Raw genomic sequence first — 21498 nt, 5'->3', positions numbered from 1 at the left:
GTACATATGCAATAAACAACCTTTTATAAAATTCCTTCAAACCGTAACAAGTCCAAAATGAAATCTTTAGTCTCAAAGTCTCTGAAAATCTTCAAATGAAGTGAGGTACCACACTTTGTACGATGACAGAGAAGCTGTGAAGCTTTGTGTATTCACCAAATATGATGTCCAACACTGAAGAGTGATTGCAGATATTGACTACTGTTTCGCAGAATTCTTCGTCAGCGTGGTTGGAGGATATAGAATTGCTTCATAAACCCATCTTATTTCGAATGAATGAATGTAAATGAAAAATTTGGTGAATACACAAATCTTCACATCATGCAAAGTCTGGTACCTCGCTTCAGAGAAGATTTTCAGAGACTTTGAGACTAAAGAATTCATTTTGGACTTGTTATGGTTTGAAGGAATTCTATAAAAGATTGTTTATTGCATATGTTCAGGGTCATTGTGTTGCCTAGACATTGCTGATGTTCTCTTCGCAACACAGGAGTTTGTTCATTTTAGTTTAAAAACATAAAAAGAGCTATCTCCTCTTTCAAAGCCATCTTAGCTGGTGGCCACTGCTGCTGCAAGTTGCACAGTTTCAACCATGTGTTGCATCAATAAATCCTTTCTTTTCTCTGCCCTGAACCTTCCAGCTTCAATTTCTTTCAGTCCCCCCCCCCCGAACCAGTTCGGTTTGCCCCATTTCAACATCTCTTCACGAACTGCACTGAAACGTTTTTAAAGACCTCATGAAATGTTTTGACAGAGTTTGAAATTACATTGCTTCCCCCACCCCTTTAAGGTAAAGGTAAAGGTAAAGGGACCCCTGACCATTAGGTCCAGTCGTGGCCGACTCTGGGGTTGTGGCGCTCATCTCGTTTTACTGGCCGAGGGAGCTGGCATACAGCTTCCGGGTCATGTGGTCAGCATGAATAAGCCGCTTCTGGCAAACCAGAACAGTGCACGGAAACGCCGTTTCCCTTCCCGCTGGAGTGGTACCTATTTATCTACTTGCACTTTGACGTGCTTTCGAACTGCTAGGTTGGCAGGAGCAGGGACCGAGCAACGGCAGCTCACACCGTCGCGTGGATTCGAACCGCCGACCTTCTGATCGGCAAGTCCTAGGCTCTGTGGTTTAACCCACAGCGCCACCCGCGTCCCCCCACCCCCTTACCGTAATGCATATTTCATGCTATTTTAATTCATATTTTCCTTTTCATGCGCAGCTGGTGTCAATATGCACTTTTTTATCGTTGCTGGAGAATTGCCCTGGAGAGGTTTGGAGTCTGAGATACATACCTATCCTGCAGCCCCATAGCCTTGGGGGGGCTGTGGAGATATTGCTTAAACCGGAGCTCGAAAGCTTGCCCCACGGTATTGATGACACTCTGCGCCAGCCCGTCACAACATTCCAAGATGTGGCAGGCTGCCAATCAGAGAGAGAGAGAGAGAGAGAGAGAGAGAGAGAGAGAGAGAGAGAGAGAGAGATGAGTTACTCAACACTCACACAGCTTGATGACAAGCTCAACACGACCCAGTAGAATGACACAGCTGCTCAAAGGTTGAATGTAAAACTTAGACTGCATTCGAAGCAGAAGGTTACAGTATACCGTATTTTTCGCTCTATAAGACGCACCAGACCACAAGACACACCTGGTTTTTGGAGGAGGAAAACAAGAAAAAAAAAATTCTGAATCTCAGAAGCCAGAGCAGCAAGAGGGATCGCTGCGCAGTGGAAGCAGCGATCCCTCTTGCTGTTCTGGCTTCTGGGATAGCTGCGCAGCCTGCATTCGCTCCATAAGACGCACACACATTTCCCCTTACTTTTTAGGAGGGAAAAAGTGAGTCTTCTAGAGGAAAAAATACGGTAAACACTCTGGCCAGGGCTATCCCAACCCTGAACTGCTTTTTTTAAAAAAAATATAAATATTTTATTTAACATAATTATTACAAAATACAAGCAAAATACATACAAATGCATACCTACGTGTTTTTTTCAGATCAGCACACATATATAAAAAAGAACATAAAAGAGAAAAGGAAGAAAAGGAAAAGAAATTGCAAAAAAGAAGAAAAACTGGAAGAACTTCCTCCAAATTCACTCCACAAATATCTCAACAATAAAACTTCATTGTTTGACTTCCACCGCTTACACTGCACTTCCTATATGCATTTTAAGCAAATCTGAATCTGTTATTCCGCATTTTCCCCATACAATCTCATACGAATATTCTAACCAAGAAGTTTTCTAAATCTTTCATAAATCTATTCTAAACACACAGCCAATACCTTACACTTAATCCTTGTCTACATAAATAATCATTTAAACATTTCCATTTCCATTGTTTCTGAATTATATAAATCCGTGTGTGTGTGTGTGTGTGTGTGTGTGTGTGTGTGTGTGTGTATATATATATATATATATATATATATATATATATATATATATAAAATCCACCCCTGAACTGCTTGCAGGAAGCTGGTGCTGATGCAACTTGTTCCCTTTCTCAAATACCGTATTTTTCGCCCTATAGGACACACTTTTTCCCCTCCAAAAATGAAGGGGAAATCTGGGTGCGTCCTATGGGGCGAATGCAGGCTTTCGCTGAAGCTTGGAGAGCAAGAGGGGTCGGTGCGCACCGACCCCTCTCGCTCTCCAGGCTTCAGGAAGACATCCGCAGCCTAGGCAGCCCTGCAGGAGTTCCTGCAGGGCTGTCTAAGCTGCGGATAGCAGCCTGCTTCCCGGAGCGCCGGGCGCGCTGAAAGCAGAGCGCCCGGGGCTTCGGGAACACATCCGCAGCGTGAGGAGCCCTGCAGGAGTTCCCCGCAGGGCTCCCCACGCTGCGGGTAGCAGCCTGCCGCCCGGCGGGCAGGGCGCCCTGAAACAGAGCGCCCCTCGCGCCGGGCAGACATCGGCCAGCCCTACAAGCTCGGGGGACAGCAGGGAGGCGCAGCGCCGCCATCCCGCTGTTCCTCGACCTTGTTCGGTTTCCCCGACCTGCTTTTGGGGGGGAAATAAAGGGGGGAAATTCCTTTATTTCCCCCCAAAAAAACTAGGTGCGTCCTATGGGACGGAGCGTCCTATGGGATGAAAAATACGGTAGCTGCGGGGTTGCTGTCCGTTGTCCTGAAGCAATTGCTCTTAAACCCTGGCCCATCACCCCAAGTTCTGTCCAGCGTCCTGACCTCACTCAAGCACAATGATGAGCAACCCTGATTCTGCTTCCACCATCTCATTTGGGCTGCCATTCCCTTGTGGCGACAGAGAAAGCTCTGGTACCAAACAAATAGCTAAAGGTAAAGGTAAAGGTAAAGGGACCCCTGACCATTAGTCCAGTCGTGACCGACTCTGGGGTTGCGGCGCTCATCTCGCTTTACTGGCCAAGGGAGCCGGCGTACAGCTTCCAGGTCATGTGACCAGCAGGACTAAGCCGCTTCTGGCGAACCAGAGCAGTGCACGGAAACGCCGTTCACCTTCCCTCCAGAGCGGTACCTATTTATCTACTTGCACTTTGACGTGCTAGGTTGGCAGGAGCAGGGACCGAGCAACGGGAGATCACCCCATCGCGGGGATTCGAACCGCCAACCTTCTGATCGGCAAGTCCTAGGCTCTGTGGTTCAACCCACAGCGCCACCCGCATCCCTTAAATTAGATATAACTGCTAAATAGCAAAGCTTACTTTCTCTTCTCACTTAGACACCTGTGTAGGTGGCTCTTCTTTGATAGCAAAGAGGCTTTGAAGAAACCTTTTCTTAGGGGTTTTTGGAAAGGTGCCCTTGCTTGTGTTGGGGGACTGAAGGAGATACGAGACAGGTGGACCACACAGGGCACAAATTTTGATCCTTGCAAATTGCTGTAAGAAATACTTAGCGTTCGTATTGCATGATCAAGTTTTCAGAACAACCGGGGGGGGGGGGAGTGCCAGTCCTTTCCTCAAGCCCCTCATTGTGGGGTTTCTCTCACCTCGTTGATTGATGGGGTCCTTTGCAACGTAAGCCACGTAGTCAGTTGTGTCCTGTCCAAAAGTCCAATGAAGAAAGGAGAGTTAAGGGGTGAAAGATAGAGTGGAGCAGGAGAGCTGGGAAGGAAATCACATCTGGCAGCCATTGTCTCCCTTTGGTTTCAGACAGTACATGGTATAAGAAATATAAGAAGCCCAGGACACCAATTTTCATTTACAGGAAGTTAACTCTGGAATTTATACTCAATTCTGACCAAAATAACCCTCCTGAGAGCAAGATGCATGTCCCGGGTTTTTGAGACTCATCTACTATCTGAACGACAAAGGTCCGTATAGTTAAAGCTATGGTTTTCCCAGTAGTGATGTATGGAAATGAGAGCTGGGCCGTAAAGAAGGCTGATCGCCGAAGAATGGATGCTTTTGAATTCTAGTGCTGGAGGAGACTCGAGAGTCCCATGGACTGCAAGGAGATCAAACCTCTCCATTCAGAAGGAAATCAGCCCTGAGTGCTCACTGGAAGGACAGATCCTGAAGCTGAGGCTCCAAGACTTTGGCCACCTGATGAGAAGAGAAGACTCCCTGGAAAAGACCCTGATGTTGGGAAAGATGGAGGGCACAAGGAGAAGGGGACGACAGAGGACGAGATGGTGGGACAGTGTTCTCGAAGCTACAAACATGAGTCTGACCAAACTGCGGGAGGCGGTGGAAGACAGGAGGGCCTGGCGTGCTCTGGTCCAGGGGGTCACGAAGAGTCGGACACGACTAAATGACTAAACAACAACAGAAACTATCTGAAACCAAAGGGATACATCGGTTGCCAAATGTGAAATATATTTGCGTTATTTCCAGCTCTTCTACCCCACTGACTCTCATTAGCAGAAACGACAGCTGAAGAGGGAGAAAGGCGGAGGAAGAAACACATTTATGTATTCATGTAGGATTTCTGTTTTAAATCTGAGCACAGCATGCATCTGCCCAAGCGCTAAGGTCCTCGGTTGAGCACCTCCTCCTGGTCTCATCAACATCAGAGACACGGTTGGTGGTGGCACGAGAGACAGGGCCTTTTCTGTGGCAGCCCCCATATTGCAGAATCCCCCTCCCAAGAGGCCAGATTGGTTTCCTCCTTGTTATACTTTCACTAGTAGGCAAAGACATCCTTATTCAGACAGGCCTTGGGAAACTAAGGTGATGTTGCTTTTAATTTTAATTCCCGGTTTCAAATGTGTTCTGCTGAATCCAAATTACCTCCAACTAGTTTTTTTCCAATATTCTGTGTGTTTGTAAACGCTGGGAGCTGCCTTGAATCCCAATTTGAGAGAAAGGCAGAATATAAATACATTCAAACAACAATGCTTTGTTTGGCGCAGTTACAATGATTATGGAACGCAAGTTCCCCAGGGATGAAAGACACAAGCAATCTTGTAGACTTTGGTCACAAGAATGAAGCAGCAATGGATGATGGGTAAGGTAAAGGTAAAGGGACCCCTGACCATTAGGTCCAGTAGTGACCGACTCTAGGGTTGCGGCGCTCATCTCGCTTTATTGGCCGAGGGAGCCAGCGTACAGCTTCCGGGTCATGTGGCCAGCAGGACTAAGCCACTTCTGGTGAACCAGAGCAGCACACGGAAACGCCGTTTACCTTCCCGCTGGAGCGGTACCTATTTATCTACTTGCGCTCTGAGGTGCTTTCAAACTGCTAGGTGGGCAGGAGAAGGGACCGAGCAATGGGAGCTCACCCCGTCGCAGGGATTCGAACCGCCGACCTTCTGATCGGCAAGTCCTAGGCTCTGTGGTTTAACCCACATCGCCACCCGTGTCCCTATGGATGATGGAAGATACCTGCAAAATGGCAAGTTGTAAATCATACCACCAGCTACAAAAAAAAAGTGCTCCTGCACTTATTTACATTTATGGTTATATTTATTTCCTGCAAGGAGCCCAATGAGGCATGTGTGGTTTTCTCCCTTCCCATTGCAAAGTCGTCTTAGCCAGAGATGAGGGTCACCAAACATCACCGAGTGCATGTACCTGGCTGAGTGGGGATGCAAACCCTGCCGTACCAGAATGTAATCTTGCACTCTAACCAATACACCACACCAAGGTAAAGGTAAAGGACCCCTGGACGGTTAAGTCCAGTCCAAGGCGACTAGGGCGTTGCGGTGCTCATCTCGCTTTCAGGCCGAGGGAGTTGGTCCACAGACAGCTTTCTGGGTCATGTGGCCAGTGGGACTAAACCGCTTCTGGTGCAACGAGACACCGTGACGGAAACCAGAGCGCACAGAAACACTGTGGTACCTATTGGTACCACACTGGAGCGGTACCTATTTATCTACTTGCGCTGGCGTGCTTTTGAACTGCTAGGTTGGCAGGAGCTGGGACAGAGCTCACTCACTCCGTCGCGGGGATTCGAACCGCCAACCTTTTGATCGGCAAGCCCAAGGGGCTCAGTGGTTTAGACCGCAGCACCACTCGTGTCCCTCACACTAGTTCCATGAGACACATAATAAAGAATCATAGAATCATAGAGTTGGAAGAGACCACCAGGGCCATCGAGTCCAACCCCCTGCCAAGCAGGAAACACCATCAGAGCACTCCTGACATATGGTTGTCAAGCCTCTGCTTAAAGACCTCCAAAGGAGGAGACTCCACCACACTCCTTGGCAGCAAATTCCACTGTCAAACAGCTCTTACTGTCAGGAAGTTCTTCCTAATGTTTAGGGGGAATCTTCTTTCTTGTAGTTTGGATCCATTGCTCTGTGTCCGCTTCTCTGGAGCAGCAGAAAACCACCTTTCTCCCTCCTCTATGTGACATCCTTTTATATATTTGAACATGGCTATCATATCACCCCTTAACCTCCTCTTCTCCAGGCTAAACATGCCCAGCTCCCTTAGCCGTTCCTCATAAGGCATCGTTTCCAGGCCTTTGACCATTTTGGTTGCCCTCCTCTGGACACGTTCCAGTTTGTCAGTGTCCTTCTTGAACTGTGGTGCCCAGAACTGGACACAGTACTCCAGGTGAGGTCTGACCAGAGCAGAATACAGTGGCACTATTACTTCCCTTGATCTAGATGCTATACTCCTATTGATGCAGCCCAGAATTGCACTGGCTTTTTTAGCTGCCGCGTCACACTGTTGGCTCATGAAGTCTGTTTGCATCGCTTCTCTTGCCAGAATCACTTCTTTTACATAAATAATAATACGCTGAAGGAGTTGGCAGGTGCAACAGAATACCTCAGCCCTTTAACGATCCAGCAGGTTGCACTCAGACAGATGGGGCATCCTATCAGTGACTACATCGCCTTGCTATAAAGCAGACTCAGTTGCTCAAGGGCTTTGCTGAGGCAACCTGGACTCAGCTGCTGGAGTGCTGTCCGTGGTCCTGAACTCCCACCTTGACCTCCCTCCAAGGTTTCCTTTTATATATATATATATATATATATATATATATATATATATATATATATATATAATTTTTTATTGATTTTACAAAAAAATTTAAAACAATACAAACATATAAAAAGACATACAAACACGTATAGTTTCATGACCTTTTTTTTTCATAAACCTTGTTTCTCGGACTCCCCCTACCTCCCCTTTCTGCATCCCAATGTCCAAAGTTTTCCAGCAACTTCTAAATTAGTTCTGTCACACATATGTCTTCTTAATCTTTCCTTCAGTCTGATCTTATATCGCTGTAGCCTCCCTCCAAGGTTTTCTTCTTGCCTTAAAGGGAATCCGTTTTGGAAGTCTGTTCAACTTCCAAAACATTCAGAAAGCAATGCACAGCTTCAACTTGCAAGGCTTTGGGGATCCAAGGTACTAAAGGTAAAGATAAAGGGACCCCTGACCATTAGGTCCAGTCGTGGATGACTCTGGGGTTGCGGCGCTCATCTCGCTTTACTGGCCGAGGGAGCCGGCGTACAGCTTCCGGGTCATGTGGCCAGCAGGACTGAGCCGCTTCTGGCGAACCAGAGCAGTGCACGGAAACGCCGTTTACTCTCGGGTCCCTTCCAGCTCTAAAGATTCTGTGATTTTACGAAAGCCTCTGCCCACAAAAACAGGAACAGGGGGTTTCGTGAAATCATATAATTGTAGAATTGGAAGAGACCCCAAGGATCATCTTGTCTGTGTCACACGTCCAAAAAGTGTGTTGTCAACATGGAAAGTTTGGATAGATAAAGGTAAAGGGACCCCTGACCATTAGGTCCAGTCGTGGACAACTCTAGGGTTGCCGCTCTCTTCTCGCTTTATTGGCTGAGGGAGCCGGCGTACAGCTTCCAGGTCATGTGGCCAGCAGGATGAAGCCACTTCTGGCGAACCAGAGCAGCGCGCGGAAATGCCGTTTACCTTCCCTCCAGAGTGGTACCTATTTATCTACTTGCACTTTGACATGCTTCCGAACTGCTAGGTGGGCAGGAGCAGGGACCGAGCAGCGGGAACTCACCCTGTCACAGGGATTCGAACCGCCGACCTTCTGATCGGCAAGCCCTAGGGTCTGTGGTTTAACCCACAGCGCCACTTGCATCCCCTTGCCTGGGCCCTGCTCAAAGCAGCCTTACCGCTGCTCCCCTTGTTTGTGCCAGCGACTCTCCCCGATGGTGTCCCCCTACGGATCATGGCCACAAATAAGGGTGCTGCTCTAGGGCTGGGGTGCTTTTTCACCCTTTCAAGGGAGGCGTCCAGGGTACAAGGGGGGTGGTTTGGGGGTCCAGGGGCTCTGAGACTTCCTGCAAATCCACCTCCCACTGGCTTCTAGCCCTTCCACCTTCAGAGCTGATGGCGCAGCAAAAGTTGTGGCAATCTTCCACCACCTCATGAGATGGAGACCCTCAGACACCCTCCCAGGAAGAATCGACTTGCTTCCAAAGTTACCCATTAAATCATCATCATCATCATCATCATAATTTTTATTTATACCCCGCCCTCCCCAGCCAAGGCCGGGCTCAGGGCAGCTAACAAGCAATAATACTAAACAAGTTGAATGAACACAACTTAAAAACAAGATTAAAATACAACATTAAAATATTGAAACGTTAAAATATTAAAATGCGGCCTCATCGCAGGAGGAGAAAGGAAAAAGAAAGAGAGGGAGGGAATCAAATTGGCTCCAAGCCAAAGGCCAGGCGGAACAACTCTGTCTTACAGGCCCTGCGGAAAGAGATCAGATCCTTCAGGGCCCTGGTCTCATGAGACAGAGCGTTCCACCAGGCCGGGGCCATCACTGAGAAGGCCCTGGCTCTGGTTGAAGCTAATCTCACTTCCTTAGGACCCGGGACCACTAGGGTGTTGCTATTTATGGACCTTGAGGCTCTCCGTGGGGCATACCGGGTGAGGCGGTCCCGTAGGTACGAGGGATTTTGCACTAGCATTGCATTGTGGGGAGGGATGTGGGGTGGACCTTAACAGCGGTGACAGCAGCAGGTCCTTATCAGCCCTCGGAAGAATCTGAACAATTCCCTTCCAATAACTTTGGGCTTTTTATATAGCCATATATGAAAATCAGATGCAGCACAGCTCTGGCATTAACCTATTCATTTGGCTTAATTTGAAAGGAGTTAAATACCAATTATGTAAGCCTGCAGAACAATTTTCCGTCAAAGGGGTAGAAATTGAGAAGTTTAAGCTCATTTGCAAAAATAGCTTCCCATATACTGGCAGTAATCACCATCCTACAATAACAATTCCAATTCGCTTTCAGACCTCGGATTTTTAACCACCACCACTCCATTTCTATCATTAAACCCCGATATATATTTAGTTAATAATCTTTTAGTGCTATGAAATTATTTTTTTAAACCAAGTTAGTTGTCTATTCACTTCCCTTCCGCTATAATTTAACAAACAACTTAATCGAAAACATTCGAACCATTGAATTCAATTATCGTGGAATCTTTTACCAATTTCTGTATACTGGGGGAAAAATGAGTGTTTCTTTTAAATGGAAAAAAATGATATTATACCAAATACAACACTTCCCCAGTGACCCGGAAGCTGTACGCCGGCTCCCTCGGCCTGTAAAGCGAGATGAGCGCCGCAACCCCAGAGTCGGCCACGACTGGACCTAATGGTCAGGGGTCCCTTTACCTTTACCTATATGCCTATGGCATTTTAAAACTTAAAATCCATTGTTGTATATTGTTTAAAATGTTTGCTTTGCTATTGGGATTGTAGATCCATTTGTGCTTCACAAGCTGGTCTCTGGCCGTAATAAATTTCATCAACAACCACCCTGTGAGGTAGGTTAGGCTGAGAGGCAGTGACTGGCCCGCAAAGTCATCCAGTGAGCTTCATGACAAAGACAGGGTTTGTGCTGGCCTCCCAGGTCCTAGTCCATTGCTCTAACCCATGGGTAGGCAAACTAAGGCCCGGGGGCCAGATCTGGCCCAATCGCCTTCTCAATCCGGCCTACGGATGGTCCGGGAATCAGCGTGTTTTTACATGAGTAGAATGTGCCCTTTGATTTAAAATGCATCTCTGGGTTGTTTGTGGGGCATAGGAATTCGTTCATTCCCCCCCAAAAAAACATATAGTCTGGCCCCCCACAAGTTCTGAGGGCCAGTGGACCGTCCCCTTCTGCTGAAAAAGTTTCCTGACCCCTGCTCTAACCGCTCCACCACACTGCCTCTCACTAGGCTCTTCCACCAGCAACAACAAAACCTCTGGTTTCAGGGCTCCAGCTCCTGCGTCCAACCTCCCTAATCTGCTCCAGACATCTGAGACGGATTTGAGGGGTTCATGGTGCGCTGGAGACGGGAAAGAAGCCCTGTGGAACAAAGGGGTACCTGCTCATTCTACACCCCGGATCTCGCTCACCAGCTATAAAACGACCAAAGGTCATCTATCCGAAAACATCGATCACGGTGGAGCACTCGGAAGAGGGAAGGTGAAAGAGCAATTAGCTAAAAGCCTCCTGGAACAGATGGGGTTTGGCCAAATGCCCGCGAGAATAAGTGATCGGGCCGAGCAAGATTCCCTCTGGAGGGTTGTTAAGCACGGCAACCAGAGAGGCCTAATGATAAATGGGGGCTGTTGGGCTGGTGGGAGTCATACGCCAAGACAGCTAGAGGGCACCAGGTTGGGTTTGTCAAGAAAGGTGCTGCTGCTCGGTCCAGTATCCCTGAAGGAGCATCTCCACCTCCATCGTTCTGCCCGGACACTGAGGTCCAGCTCTGAGGGCCTTCTGGCGGTTCCCTTGCTGTGAGAAGTGAGGTTACAGGGAACCAGGCAGAGGGCCTTCTCGGTGGTGGCGCCTGCCCTGTGGAACGCCCTTCCATCAGATGTCAAAGAGAAAAACAACTACCAGACTTTTAGAAGACATCTGAAGGCAGCCCTGTTTAGGGAAGCTTTTAATGTTTAATAGATTATTGTATTTTAATATTCTGTTGAAAGCCACCCTGGGGAAACCAGATGGGCGGGGTATAAATAAATTATTATTATTATTATTATTATTATTATTATTATTATTATTATTATTATTATTATATTATCCAAGTCCAGTCCCAAATTGCATCTCCAGGCAGGGGAAGACTTCCACCACTTTCAACAGGTGTACTCTGAGGAAGGTGGCGCTGTGGGTTAAACCACGGAGCCTAGGACTTGCCAATCAGAAGGTCAGCAGTTCGAATCCCTGCAATGGGGTGAGCTGTCGTTGCTCAGTCCCAGCTCCTGCCAACCTAGCAGTTCAAAAGCACGCTGGCGCAAGTAGATAAATAGGTACCACTGCAGCGGGAAGACAAACGGCGTTTCTGTGCGCTCTGGTTTCCATCATGCGTCAGAAGCAGCTTAGTCTTGCTGGCCACACAACCTGGAAAGCTGTCTGCGGACAAACGCCGGCTCCCTCGGCCTGAAAGCGAGATGAGCGCCACAACCCCATAGTTGCATTGAACTGGACTTAACCGTCCAGGGGTCTTTTACCTTTACTTTTCACTCTGAGGAAGACTAATGTTGAGGAGGGCCAATCCATTGCCTCCTTTCTGGGGCACCCTAGGAGTAGGAAAAAATGCCGGTCACTGATAGAACCTGTCGTTAGAGGGTGGGGCGTCTGCCTTCCCATTCCTCTCTCCCCTCCCACATCGAAGTTTTCCTGGGATGACAGAGTACCCGGGGGATTCTGGGAAAACAAAATGGCGGCAGTGGCAAGCCACCGAAACTGGTTTTGGGGCCACTGCCGCAAGCTGTAGCCACCAAAGGAATGAAAATTGAAGGGGAGATGTAATGGTTCTAGGGGTTGCTCGTGCGTAAGCCGGTGCCAACACCTGGCTGGGTTTCCTGAGTGAACCTTTTCTGTCCAGACAGCCACTCACCCGTGGCTGACTCAATCGCTGGCAGAATCCGTCAGTGGGCGTTTCTTAAACTTCTTCCAGCAAAGAAGCTCTTTGACGCCTAGTCTCCTCCTACTCTCTCTGCGCGAAAACCTTCTGCGCAAGGAGGGCGTGGGCAGCGGAGGACCCTTACTCTCCCCGCTGGTCCCCGGCAAGGAGTCATGGGACCGCCTCGCCGCTTCCCCCATCTGCCCCCCTTCTCCACTGGTGCTACGCTGATTCTCTTCCCCAGAAGATGGGCTGCTTCTCCCAATCCCGGGACGCTCTCTGGGATCCCCCTGGATTTTGCTCTCTCCCTCCGGCACTGATGGCAGTTCCCTGACAGGAGAGGAGAGAATAAACCTCCAGAAAATGTGGAAAACAACATTCATATGAATGAACGGGTAATGAAATGAATGTTGTTTTAACGAATGAATAATGCAATGTTCACATTGAATAGTGGGGATGAAGAGGCTAATAGCAAACGTTGTTGCACCCTGATCTTTTCCGAAGGCCAGCTGTTATGTACTGAGTTGAATAGGATCCAGAATGCAGCAGTCTGATTGGTCCTAGAACAATAGGATCCAGAATGCAGCAGTCTGATTGGTCCTAGAACAATAGGATCCAGAATGCAGCAATCTGATTGGCCCTAGAACAATAGGATCCAGAATGCAGCAGTCTGATTGGCCCTAGAACAATAGGATCCAGAATGCAGCAGTCTGATTGGCCCTAGAACAATAGGATCCAAATGCAGCAGTCTGATTGGCCCTAGAACAATAGGATCCAGAATGCAGCAGTCTGATTGGTCCTAGAACAATAGGATCCAGAATGCAGCAGTCTGATTGGTCCTAGAACAATACGATCCAGAATGCAGCAGTCTGATTGGTCCACAGGAGCCACCCAATCCAGCTCCAGGTGGAAGTGAATCCGCAACCTGATTGGCCTACAGGTGAATCCCAGAACTAGCCAATCACGTGGGGCCCATTGTGTAAATAATGTATATAAAGCAGACATTCTGAGGGAACTTCCATTCCTCCTCACCACTATGAGCTGAATAAAGAGCACAAAATCCACTCTCGACCCCGAGTATATATTCAACTCAGTACGTAACACCAGCGAAGACCTTCCTCTGCCTGGACAGAGATGGATCTCCCTTTCCTCCTTCAGTTACGCCTCCCCTTGGGGGCCTATTTTTCCTGATCAGGGTTGCCAGGCCTGGAGCATCCCAGACGCTGAGATTTCAGGGCCAGGCCTAAGACTCAGGGGTTGATTTCATTCATGCCCCTGTCCTCATCTTGAGCCAGTTCTTTTTCTTCCTTTGATCCCTGGAGACGGAAGTTAATTGGGAGAGGGGAGCAGGGCAGACCCTCACCCCCGAGAGCCTATGCCCGGCATAGGCAAACTCGTCCCTCCAAATGTTTTGGGACTACAACTCCCATTATCCCTAGCTAACAGGACCAGCGGTCAGGGATGATGGGAGTTGTAGTCCCAAAACATCTGGAGGGCCAAGTTTGCCCATACCTTTTCGAGAGTCTGTGCAATCATTTCAGGGCCCAGCCTAAGACCCAGGGGTTGATTTCATTCATGCCCCTGTCCTCATCTTGAGCCAGTTCTTTTTCTTCCTTTGATCCCTGGAGACGGAAGTTAATTGGGAGAGGGGAGCAGGGCAGACCCTCACTTTCGAGAGCCTATGCCCGGCATAGGCAAACTCAACCCTCCAAATGTTTTGGGACTACAACTCCCATGATCCCTAACTAACAGGACCAGAGGTCAGGGATGATGGGAGTTGTAGTCCCAAAACATCTAGAGGGCCGAGTTTGCCTATGCCTGCTCAAGAGTCTATGCAATCATTTGGCGCCAGCTCCTGCAGGACAGAAGCTTGCAAGCTCCACAAATAACCTTCCTTTGGCCTCGGTCCAGTATACCTGAAGGAGCGTCTCCTCCCCCATCGTTCTACCCGGACACTGAGGTCCAGCACCGAGGGCCTTCTGGTGGTTCCCTCATTGCGAGAAGCAAAGCTACAGGGAACCAGGCAGAGGGCCTTCTCGGTGGTGGCGCCCTCCCTGTGGAACACCCTCTCACCAGATGTCAAAGAGAACAACAACTACCAGACTTTTAGAAGACATCTGAAGGCAGCCCTGTTTAGGGAAGCTTTTAATGTTTGATGTATTATAGTGTTTTAATATTCTTTTGGAAGCCGCCCAGAGTGGCTGGGGAAGCCCAGCCAGATGGGCGGGGTATAAATAATAAATTATTATTATTATTATTATTATTTCTTGAACGCTTGGAGATTTATGCTCCCCTCCTTGCTACCTGGAGGAGACCAGGCCAACATGGAGACTTCAGGTCAGCCCAGGAGTTCTGGAAAGTCTGATGACTTGTGTGTTCTACCTCAACCGCCAGAGGCAGTGATGTTTTTGGGTACCAGCTGCTGGAAAACGCAGGAGGGGAGAGGGGCTGTTGTTCTCAGGCCTTGTTTGCATACTTCTACTAGGGGATTGGCCGCTGTAAGCCCAAGATGCTGGACCAAAATACTTCCTTTGACCCAGCCAGGCTCTTCATGTACCGTATTTTTTGCTCTATAAGACTCACTTTTCCCCTCCTAAAAAGTAAGGGGAAATGCGTGTGCGTCTTATGGAGCGAATGCAGGCTGCGCAGCTATCACAGAAGCCGGAACAGGAAGAGGGATTGCTGCTTTCGCTGCGCAGCGATCCCTCTTGCTGTTCTGGCTTCTGAGATTCAGAATATTTTTTCTTCTTGTTTTCCTCCTCCAAAAACTAGGTGCGTCTTGTGGTCTGGTGCGTCTTATAGAGCGAAAAATACGGCACTTAAACCTGGGGCCTTCTGCGTGTAAAATAGATGCTATTATCGCTGAGCTACGGACGTTCCCATATTTGAATATTTGTTTGCTGGCAAGTGGCCAATGGCGGCTAGGCTATAGGGTGTAATAAATGCCTCCAAAGACCAGTCGTTGCTGACAATTGCAAGCATGAATAGTTCCCCGCTTGGACTATTGCAATGCGCTCTGTGGGGCTACCTTTGAAGGTGACCCGGAAACTGCAACTAATCCAGAATGCGGCAACTAGACTGGTGACTGGGAGCGACCGCTGAGACCGTATAACACCAGTCCTGAAAGACCTACATTGGCTCCCAGGACGTTTCTGAGCACAATTCAAAGTGTTGGTGCTGACCTTGAAAGCCCTGAACGGCCTCGGCCCAGGAGACCTGAAGGAGCGTCTCCACCCCCATCGTTCTGCCCGGACACTGAGGTCCAGCGCCGAGGGCCTTCTGGCAGTTCCCTCATTGCAAGAAGCAAAGCTACAGGGAACCAGGCAGAGGGCCTTCTCGGTAGTGGCACCCGCCCTGCGGAACACCCTCCCATCAGCTGTCAAAGCGATAAACAACTACCTGACATTCAGAAGACATCTTAAGGCAGCCCTGTTCAGGGAAGTTTTTAATGTGTGATATTTTAGTGTATTTTTGGTTTCTGTGGAAGCCGCCCAGAGTGGCTGGGGAAACCCAGCCAGATGGGCGGGGTACAAATAATAAATTATTATTATTATTATCATTATTATTATTCCCTATCTCTGTCCTGCATTATTTCCTGCCTCCTCACAACAACCCTGAGAGGTAGGCCAGCTGAGACCCAGTGTCTGGCCCAAGATTATCCAGGGAGCCTCAAGGCTGAATGAGGTTTTGAACCCAGTCTGAGGCCACATTTGTATTATCCATTTAAACCAGCATCGTGCCGCTTTGAACAATCATGGTTTCTCACAAGGAATCTTGGGAACTGTAGTTCAGAAGGGCGCTGGGGCTTGTTAGGAGAACCCCCTCTACCGCTCACGGAACTACAATTCCCAGACGGCCAATCCCTCTTCTCAAGGAACTCTGGGTATTGTACTGAGGGGAAGAGAGGCCTCTCAACTTCCCAGAATTCTTTGGGGGGGAAGCCATGACTGTTTGCAGTGATACGAAACTGCTTTAAATGCACAGTGCAGATGGTTTCCTTGCAGGCAGGAAACATCTGGCCCTCCAGATGTTCTTGGACTATGGTTCTCATCCTCCATTGGCCGTGCTGGCTGCGCCCGGCAGAGTTATAGCCTGACAACATCTCAGTCGAACGCAGGCTCTGTTGCTTAATGCTTGTTTTGCATGCATGCTCATTCCTACAGTCTTTCCGGCACGGTTTTGTTTTGGAAAAGCGTGATGGGCATAGCTGTCAACTTACAGATTTGAAAATAAGGGATCAGCAGCCTCGGAAATAAGGGACCAGCAGCCAAAATAAGGGATTTTCAGAGTGCTGGTATGTTCGACTTCTGAGCCCCTCCGAGCCAAAGGCAGAAAGCCCAGCCAGCAGCCAAATGAAGCCTCAAGCGGTGGTTCCCACAGCGCAGCAACCCGGCAAAGGGGATGCAGCAAGGAAAACCACCGTCACCTCTCCGCTGGGAAGCGCTGAGCAAAGGTGAGTCCCCAGGTAACATGGCTGATTTGATCAGCACAAGGAATGCAAGCTCCACCCCCCAGTCGTTCTTAGACTCCTTATTGGGTGAGCAACGCAGCCAAGCAACACAGCTGGAGCCTCGCTCCTCCCTGGCCGGCAGGGAGGGAGGGAGAGGAGCTGCTTCCTTTGAAACCGGGAAATTTAAGGGACATCATCAATAAGGGACAGCAGCGGGACACGGCGCTGGGATAAGGGAGTTTCCCGCCAAATAAGGGACGGTTGACAGCTATGGTGATGGTGCTATGATCGTCCTGCATTTCGTCCGTCCCAGATGTGAGGGCCTGTGCCTCTTCCCTGACTGCTCCCGCAGTTTGACACACACAACACACACACGGCAAAGCTTTCGAACCCCCACCTTACCGTATCACCCCCTGAAGCGAAGGAGATGGATTGCATGTGGTGGTTCGCGATGATCTGCGATGGAAAGAGACAGGCAGAGGTGGGTGGGAGGGAGAGGGTTTGAGAAGAGCTTGACAGACATGGAGGACAAAGAAGGTCATGGGGATGACTTAGCCATCGCTCAGCGACTGGGTCGATAGAGCAATTGGAGAGAGAGAGAGAGATGGAGGGACTGAGCAGATCAATCCACACTCGAGTCTCTCAGGGGCAAAGCCTTTCTCGCAAACGTTGGGGTCGCCCAGTCCTCTTTCGGCACAGAACGGGGGACAGGACAACCTTGGGGCGGCGTGATACCCCCCTAAAGGACTGGCGAGGTCTTCTCAGGGAGCGCCACTGCAACGGCGGCCAACGCCACAGAGACAACCTGGCTCTCTGATGTCACAAGCGGACGTGTTCCATTTTGTCAGGGAACTGCCATGGGCTCAGGGGCGAGAGGGGAAAAGCCGGCTGGATTACAAAGAGCCCCCCAAAGATCGTGGGAAGCAGCACCTCCTCAGCGGAGGAGAGGAACCATGCCTCCAGTGGAGAGGAGTTGCAGGGCTCGGAGGAGGCGAGGCGGTGCCAGGACACCTTACCTGGGCAAAGCGGGGAGGAGAGAGGTCTTCCGTTACCCACACCCTCCCTGCGCAGTAGGCTATCGCGCCGAGAGGGGAGGCGCAGACTGGGCGTCAAGAAACTACTCTGCTGGGGAAGGTTTAAGGACCGCCAACTCATAGATTCTGCCAGTGAATGAGCCAGCCACGGGAGAGTGGTGCTCTACACAGATAAATTTATTTTGGCATCAAAAGCAAGGCTTCACAGCCGAGCAGGGAGGCATTTGCCTACTTGCTCTCGAGCAACCCCTTGGTACCCCAACAGCAATCTGTGTAATCCCTCCGGCTTTTCCCCTCTCGCCCCTGAGCCGATGGCAGTTCCCTGACACATTTGGTTCCTCATTTCCCCAGTCTCCAATTCAGCTCTCCACGTCAGTCTGAGATTTATTCATATTCCTTAAAGCCCTCGTGGAAATCCGCCAGCATTTTGGCACCCGTGGTCCCATTAGCGACAGCATGCCTCTGGTTAAGAACAGTTTCAGGTTAAGAACGGACCTCCGGAACGAATTACGTCCGTAACTAGAGGTACCACTGTATCTAAGGACGGCCATGTTCTTCTGGAAAGTGACAATTCCATAAATGCAAACGAAATTAAATTCCCACCCTCCACAACCTTACTTGGGCCAGCTTTGGTGACCATGGTCAGGGGCCAACACAAGTCAAGCCCTTGCCCTCCAATGACTCAGACTACAAATCCCATCAGTCCAAGCTCACACTAGGCTCAACCAATCCAGGAGCTGATCTACACCTGGAGGGCGGGGCTTGAAAACCTGTGAGTTCCTGGAGGCGGTTGGAGGATGGATGGCGGCTGACAGATTGAGGTTGAATCCTGACAGGACAGAAGGACTGTTTTGGGGAAACAGGGGGCGGGCTGGTGTGGAGGACTCCCTGAATGGGGTAACTGTGCCCCTGAAGGACCAGGTGTGCAGCCTGGGAGTCATTTTGGACTCACAGCTGTCCATGGAGGTGCAAGTCAATTCTGTGTCCAGGGCGGCTGTCTACCAGCTCCATCTGGGATGCAGGATGAGACCCTCCCTGCCCGCGGACTGTCTCACCAGAGTGGTGCATGCTCTAGTTATCTCCCACTTGGACTATAGCAATGCGCTCTACGTGGGGCTACCTTTGAAGGTGACCCGAAAACTGCAATTAATCCAGAATGCGGAAGCTAGACTGGTGACTGGGGGCGGCCATCGGGACCATGTAACACCGGTCTTGAGAGATCTGCATTGGCTCCCAGTACCTTTCCAAGCACAATTCAAAGTGTTGGTGCTGACCTTGAAAGCCCTAAACGGCCTCAGTCCTGTATACCTGAAGGAGCGTCTCCACCCCCATCGTTCTGCCCAGACACTGAGGTCCAACTCTGAGGGCCTTCTGGCGGTTCCCTCATTGCGAAAAGTGAGATTACAGGGAACTAGGCAGAGGGCCTTCTCGGTAGTGGCACCCGCCCTGTGGAACACCCTCCCATCAGCTGTCAAGGAAATAAGCAGCTATCCTATCTTTAAAAGACATCTGAAGGCAGCCCTGTTTAGGGGAATTTTTAATATTTAACGCTGTATTGTTTTTAATACTTGATTGGGAGCCGCCCAGAGTGGCTGGGGAAACTCAGCCAGATGGGTGGGGTATAAATAATAAATTATTATTACTATTATTATTATTATTATTATTATTATTATTATTATTATTATTAACGCTTTAAAAACATCTTGAAAGTTCACAAGCACTTTGGTGAGGAATTCCCCCAGTAAACATACTTTTTCCCCTATGACGACTCTTCACATTTTTGCAAGCACTTTCCCCTAATATAGCACAAACTTTCTGTGCGATTTTCATTCTTATGCACCCTTTCCCCTAATTGACACATTTTTGCTTGGTCGGAAAACTGCATTGCAAAATTCAGACCAGTGCGGATTTCGAGAGACGGCTGTCTTTCGGTTCTCATGTTCTTTTGGAAAGAATGGATTCGATAGATTTGGCTTCAAATGCAAACCAAGTTGAATTTCTTCCCCCAGTCCCAGCCAGGCCTGAGGTTCCTGGTTCACGGGCGCACAGAGTCCCTGATGGGGGTTGCCATCAGATTATCTCCTCTTCCTGTGAATTTGGGCTGACACCCGACCCCTCCCAAAAAAGGCAGTGCTGGGGCTGCCCTCGGAGACAGTAAGGCAGTAAGAAAATACCAAGGTTGTTCTGTTTGATGTTTAAAATGTTGATTTCTTAATTTTAGGTTCAAAAAAACAGGGGTGGCCTTATTTTCACAAACAAGTTACCGTATTATTTTGCTCTATAAGACTCCTAAAAAGTAAGGGGAAATGTGTGTGTGTCTTATGGAGCGAATGCAGGCTGCGCAGCTATCCCAGAAGCCAGAACAGCAAGAGGGATTGCTGCTTTCACTGCGCAGCGATTCCTCTTGCTGTTCTGGCTTCCAAGATTCAGAATATTTTTTTTACTTGTTTTCCTCCTCCAAAAACTAGGTGCGTCTTGTGGTCTGGTGCGTCTTATAGAGCGAAAAATACAGTAGTCCTTGTCAAAAGGTCTTCCCCCCCCCCAAAACAGCAATGAAATGGAAGTGTTTCACACAGTCAGCCTGTGGTGACATCATTACCTCAACACATGATCCTGACTAGACCAGGCATGTCCAAAGTCCATTTTGGGGACTTGTGGCAGCTTATTTATTGGGGTCAAATCCTCAAAAAAGGTCAACAACTTTGGTTGGCCCTCACACATTGTGGCGCGTTTGCCTCCTAGGATGGGACATAAGGAAAGGGTTAAAATAGGTGTGATGTGATTGGCCAGTGAGAATGCCAGGGGGGAATAAAAGTTAGAGTGGGAGGTTTTGAAAGTCAGTTGAAGTTGAGGTTTGAGAGTTGAAGAAGGAAGAGGGAGGTTTAGGTGTGGGTTGGTAGAGTTGTATTGTGAGAGAGTGAGAGGAATTCTTAGGTGGCGTCAGATAGATAGCTGGAATAATCAGTTTGAAGTTGTTAGGAACTAAGAATAAGAAACTGACAAGTGAAAAATTAACTGAAACCATAATAAGCTTTTTTCCTGCATTTGAAAATAAACTCGATTATTTGTTTATGTTAACAACTGACTGGACTCCATGTGTCCCCGTGAGATACGGGGTGGTGGCAGCGGAAAAGCAATCGCAGTGGTGGCACAGGATCAATAGACTGTCAAACGTCCGGGGGCCCTGTGTGATGGCCACACACGTTCACTTCATCGAATCTGGCCCTCTCTGAACTAGACCAATCATCTGACCAGATGAGGAAGTATCGCCTTCTGTGACATCATCCGTTCAACTTGTGATCCCCGATTGACTAGGACCACACATAGGACTAACACAGGAAGCGTTGTCCTCACTCTAACTTGGCTTCATTGACCCTCAGTGACATCACCCAATCACTGCAAGATCCCTGATTTTCTAGGAACACCCTGCGGCTGGTCCAGGAAGTGGACTTTTGGCTTCATTTGCCCACAGTGACATCACTATGTGAGCCCTGATTGGCAAGGATCATGCCTGGGTGGTGGACACCTCTCAGCACCAGCCGAGACAAGGGCCCTCAACTGGGAATATTGGAATATTGAGGGGTATTCAGGGCTTACCTGTCGGGTTGTAGGGATCATGAGATTCAGCCCGTCGATGGAGATGTTGACTGCTATACTAATGCCAGCGAAACGGAGGTTGCTTTTGCCGAGAATTGAGAAGAGAGCTTTGTTAGGTGCCTGGGAGGAGAGAGGAAATGGGAGAGAGGGTCATGCCA

At 49.0% G+C, this 21498-nt stretch overlaps 1 protein-coding gene across 2 annotated transcripts in view; it reads right to left on the bottom strand.

Moving 5' to 3' along the window:
• SHC2 (SHC adaptor protein 2) overlaps positions 1–21498 on the bottom strand; it is a 42827-nt gene that overhangs the window by 10708 nt on the left and 10621 nt on the right. For both annotated transcript variants that reach the window (XM_081177762.1, XM_081177761.1), the window contains exons 4-7: positions 21341–21460; positions 17112–17165; positions 3953–4004; positions 1288–1414 (exon numbers count right to left, since the gene is read on the bottom strand). In XM_081177762.1, coding sequence (XP_081033888.1) covers positions 1288–1414; positions 3953–4004; positions 17112–17165; positions 21341–21460 — 353 coding nt within the window. The remainder of the gene's footprint in view (positions 1–1287; positions 1415–3952; positions 4005–17111; positions 17166–21340; positions 21461–21498) is intronic.

Source organism: Podarcis bocagei, assembly GCF_964188305.1.
Source record: "Podarcis bocagei genome assembly, chromosome: 18".
Lineage (NCBI taxonomy): Eukaryota > Metazoa > Chordata > Lepidosauria > Squamata > Lacertidae > Podarcis > Podarcis bocagei.
Note: the sequence above shows the minus strand (reverse complement) of the source record. Positions and strands in the feature narration are given on the sequence as shown.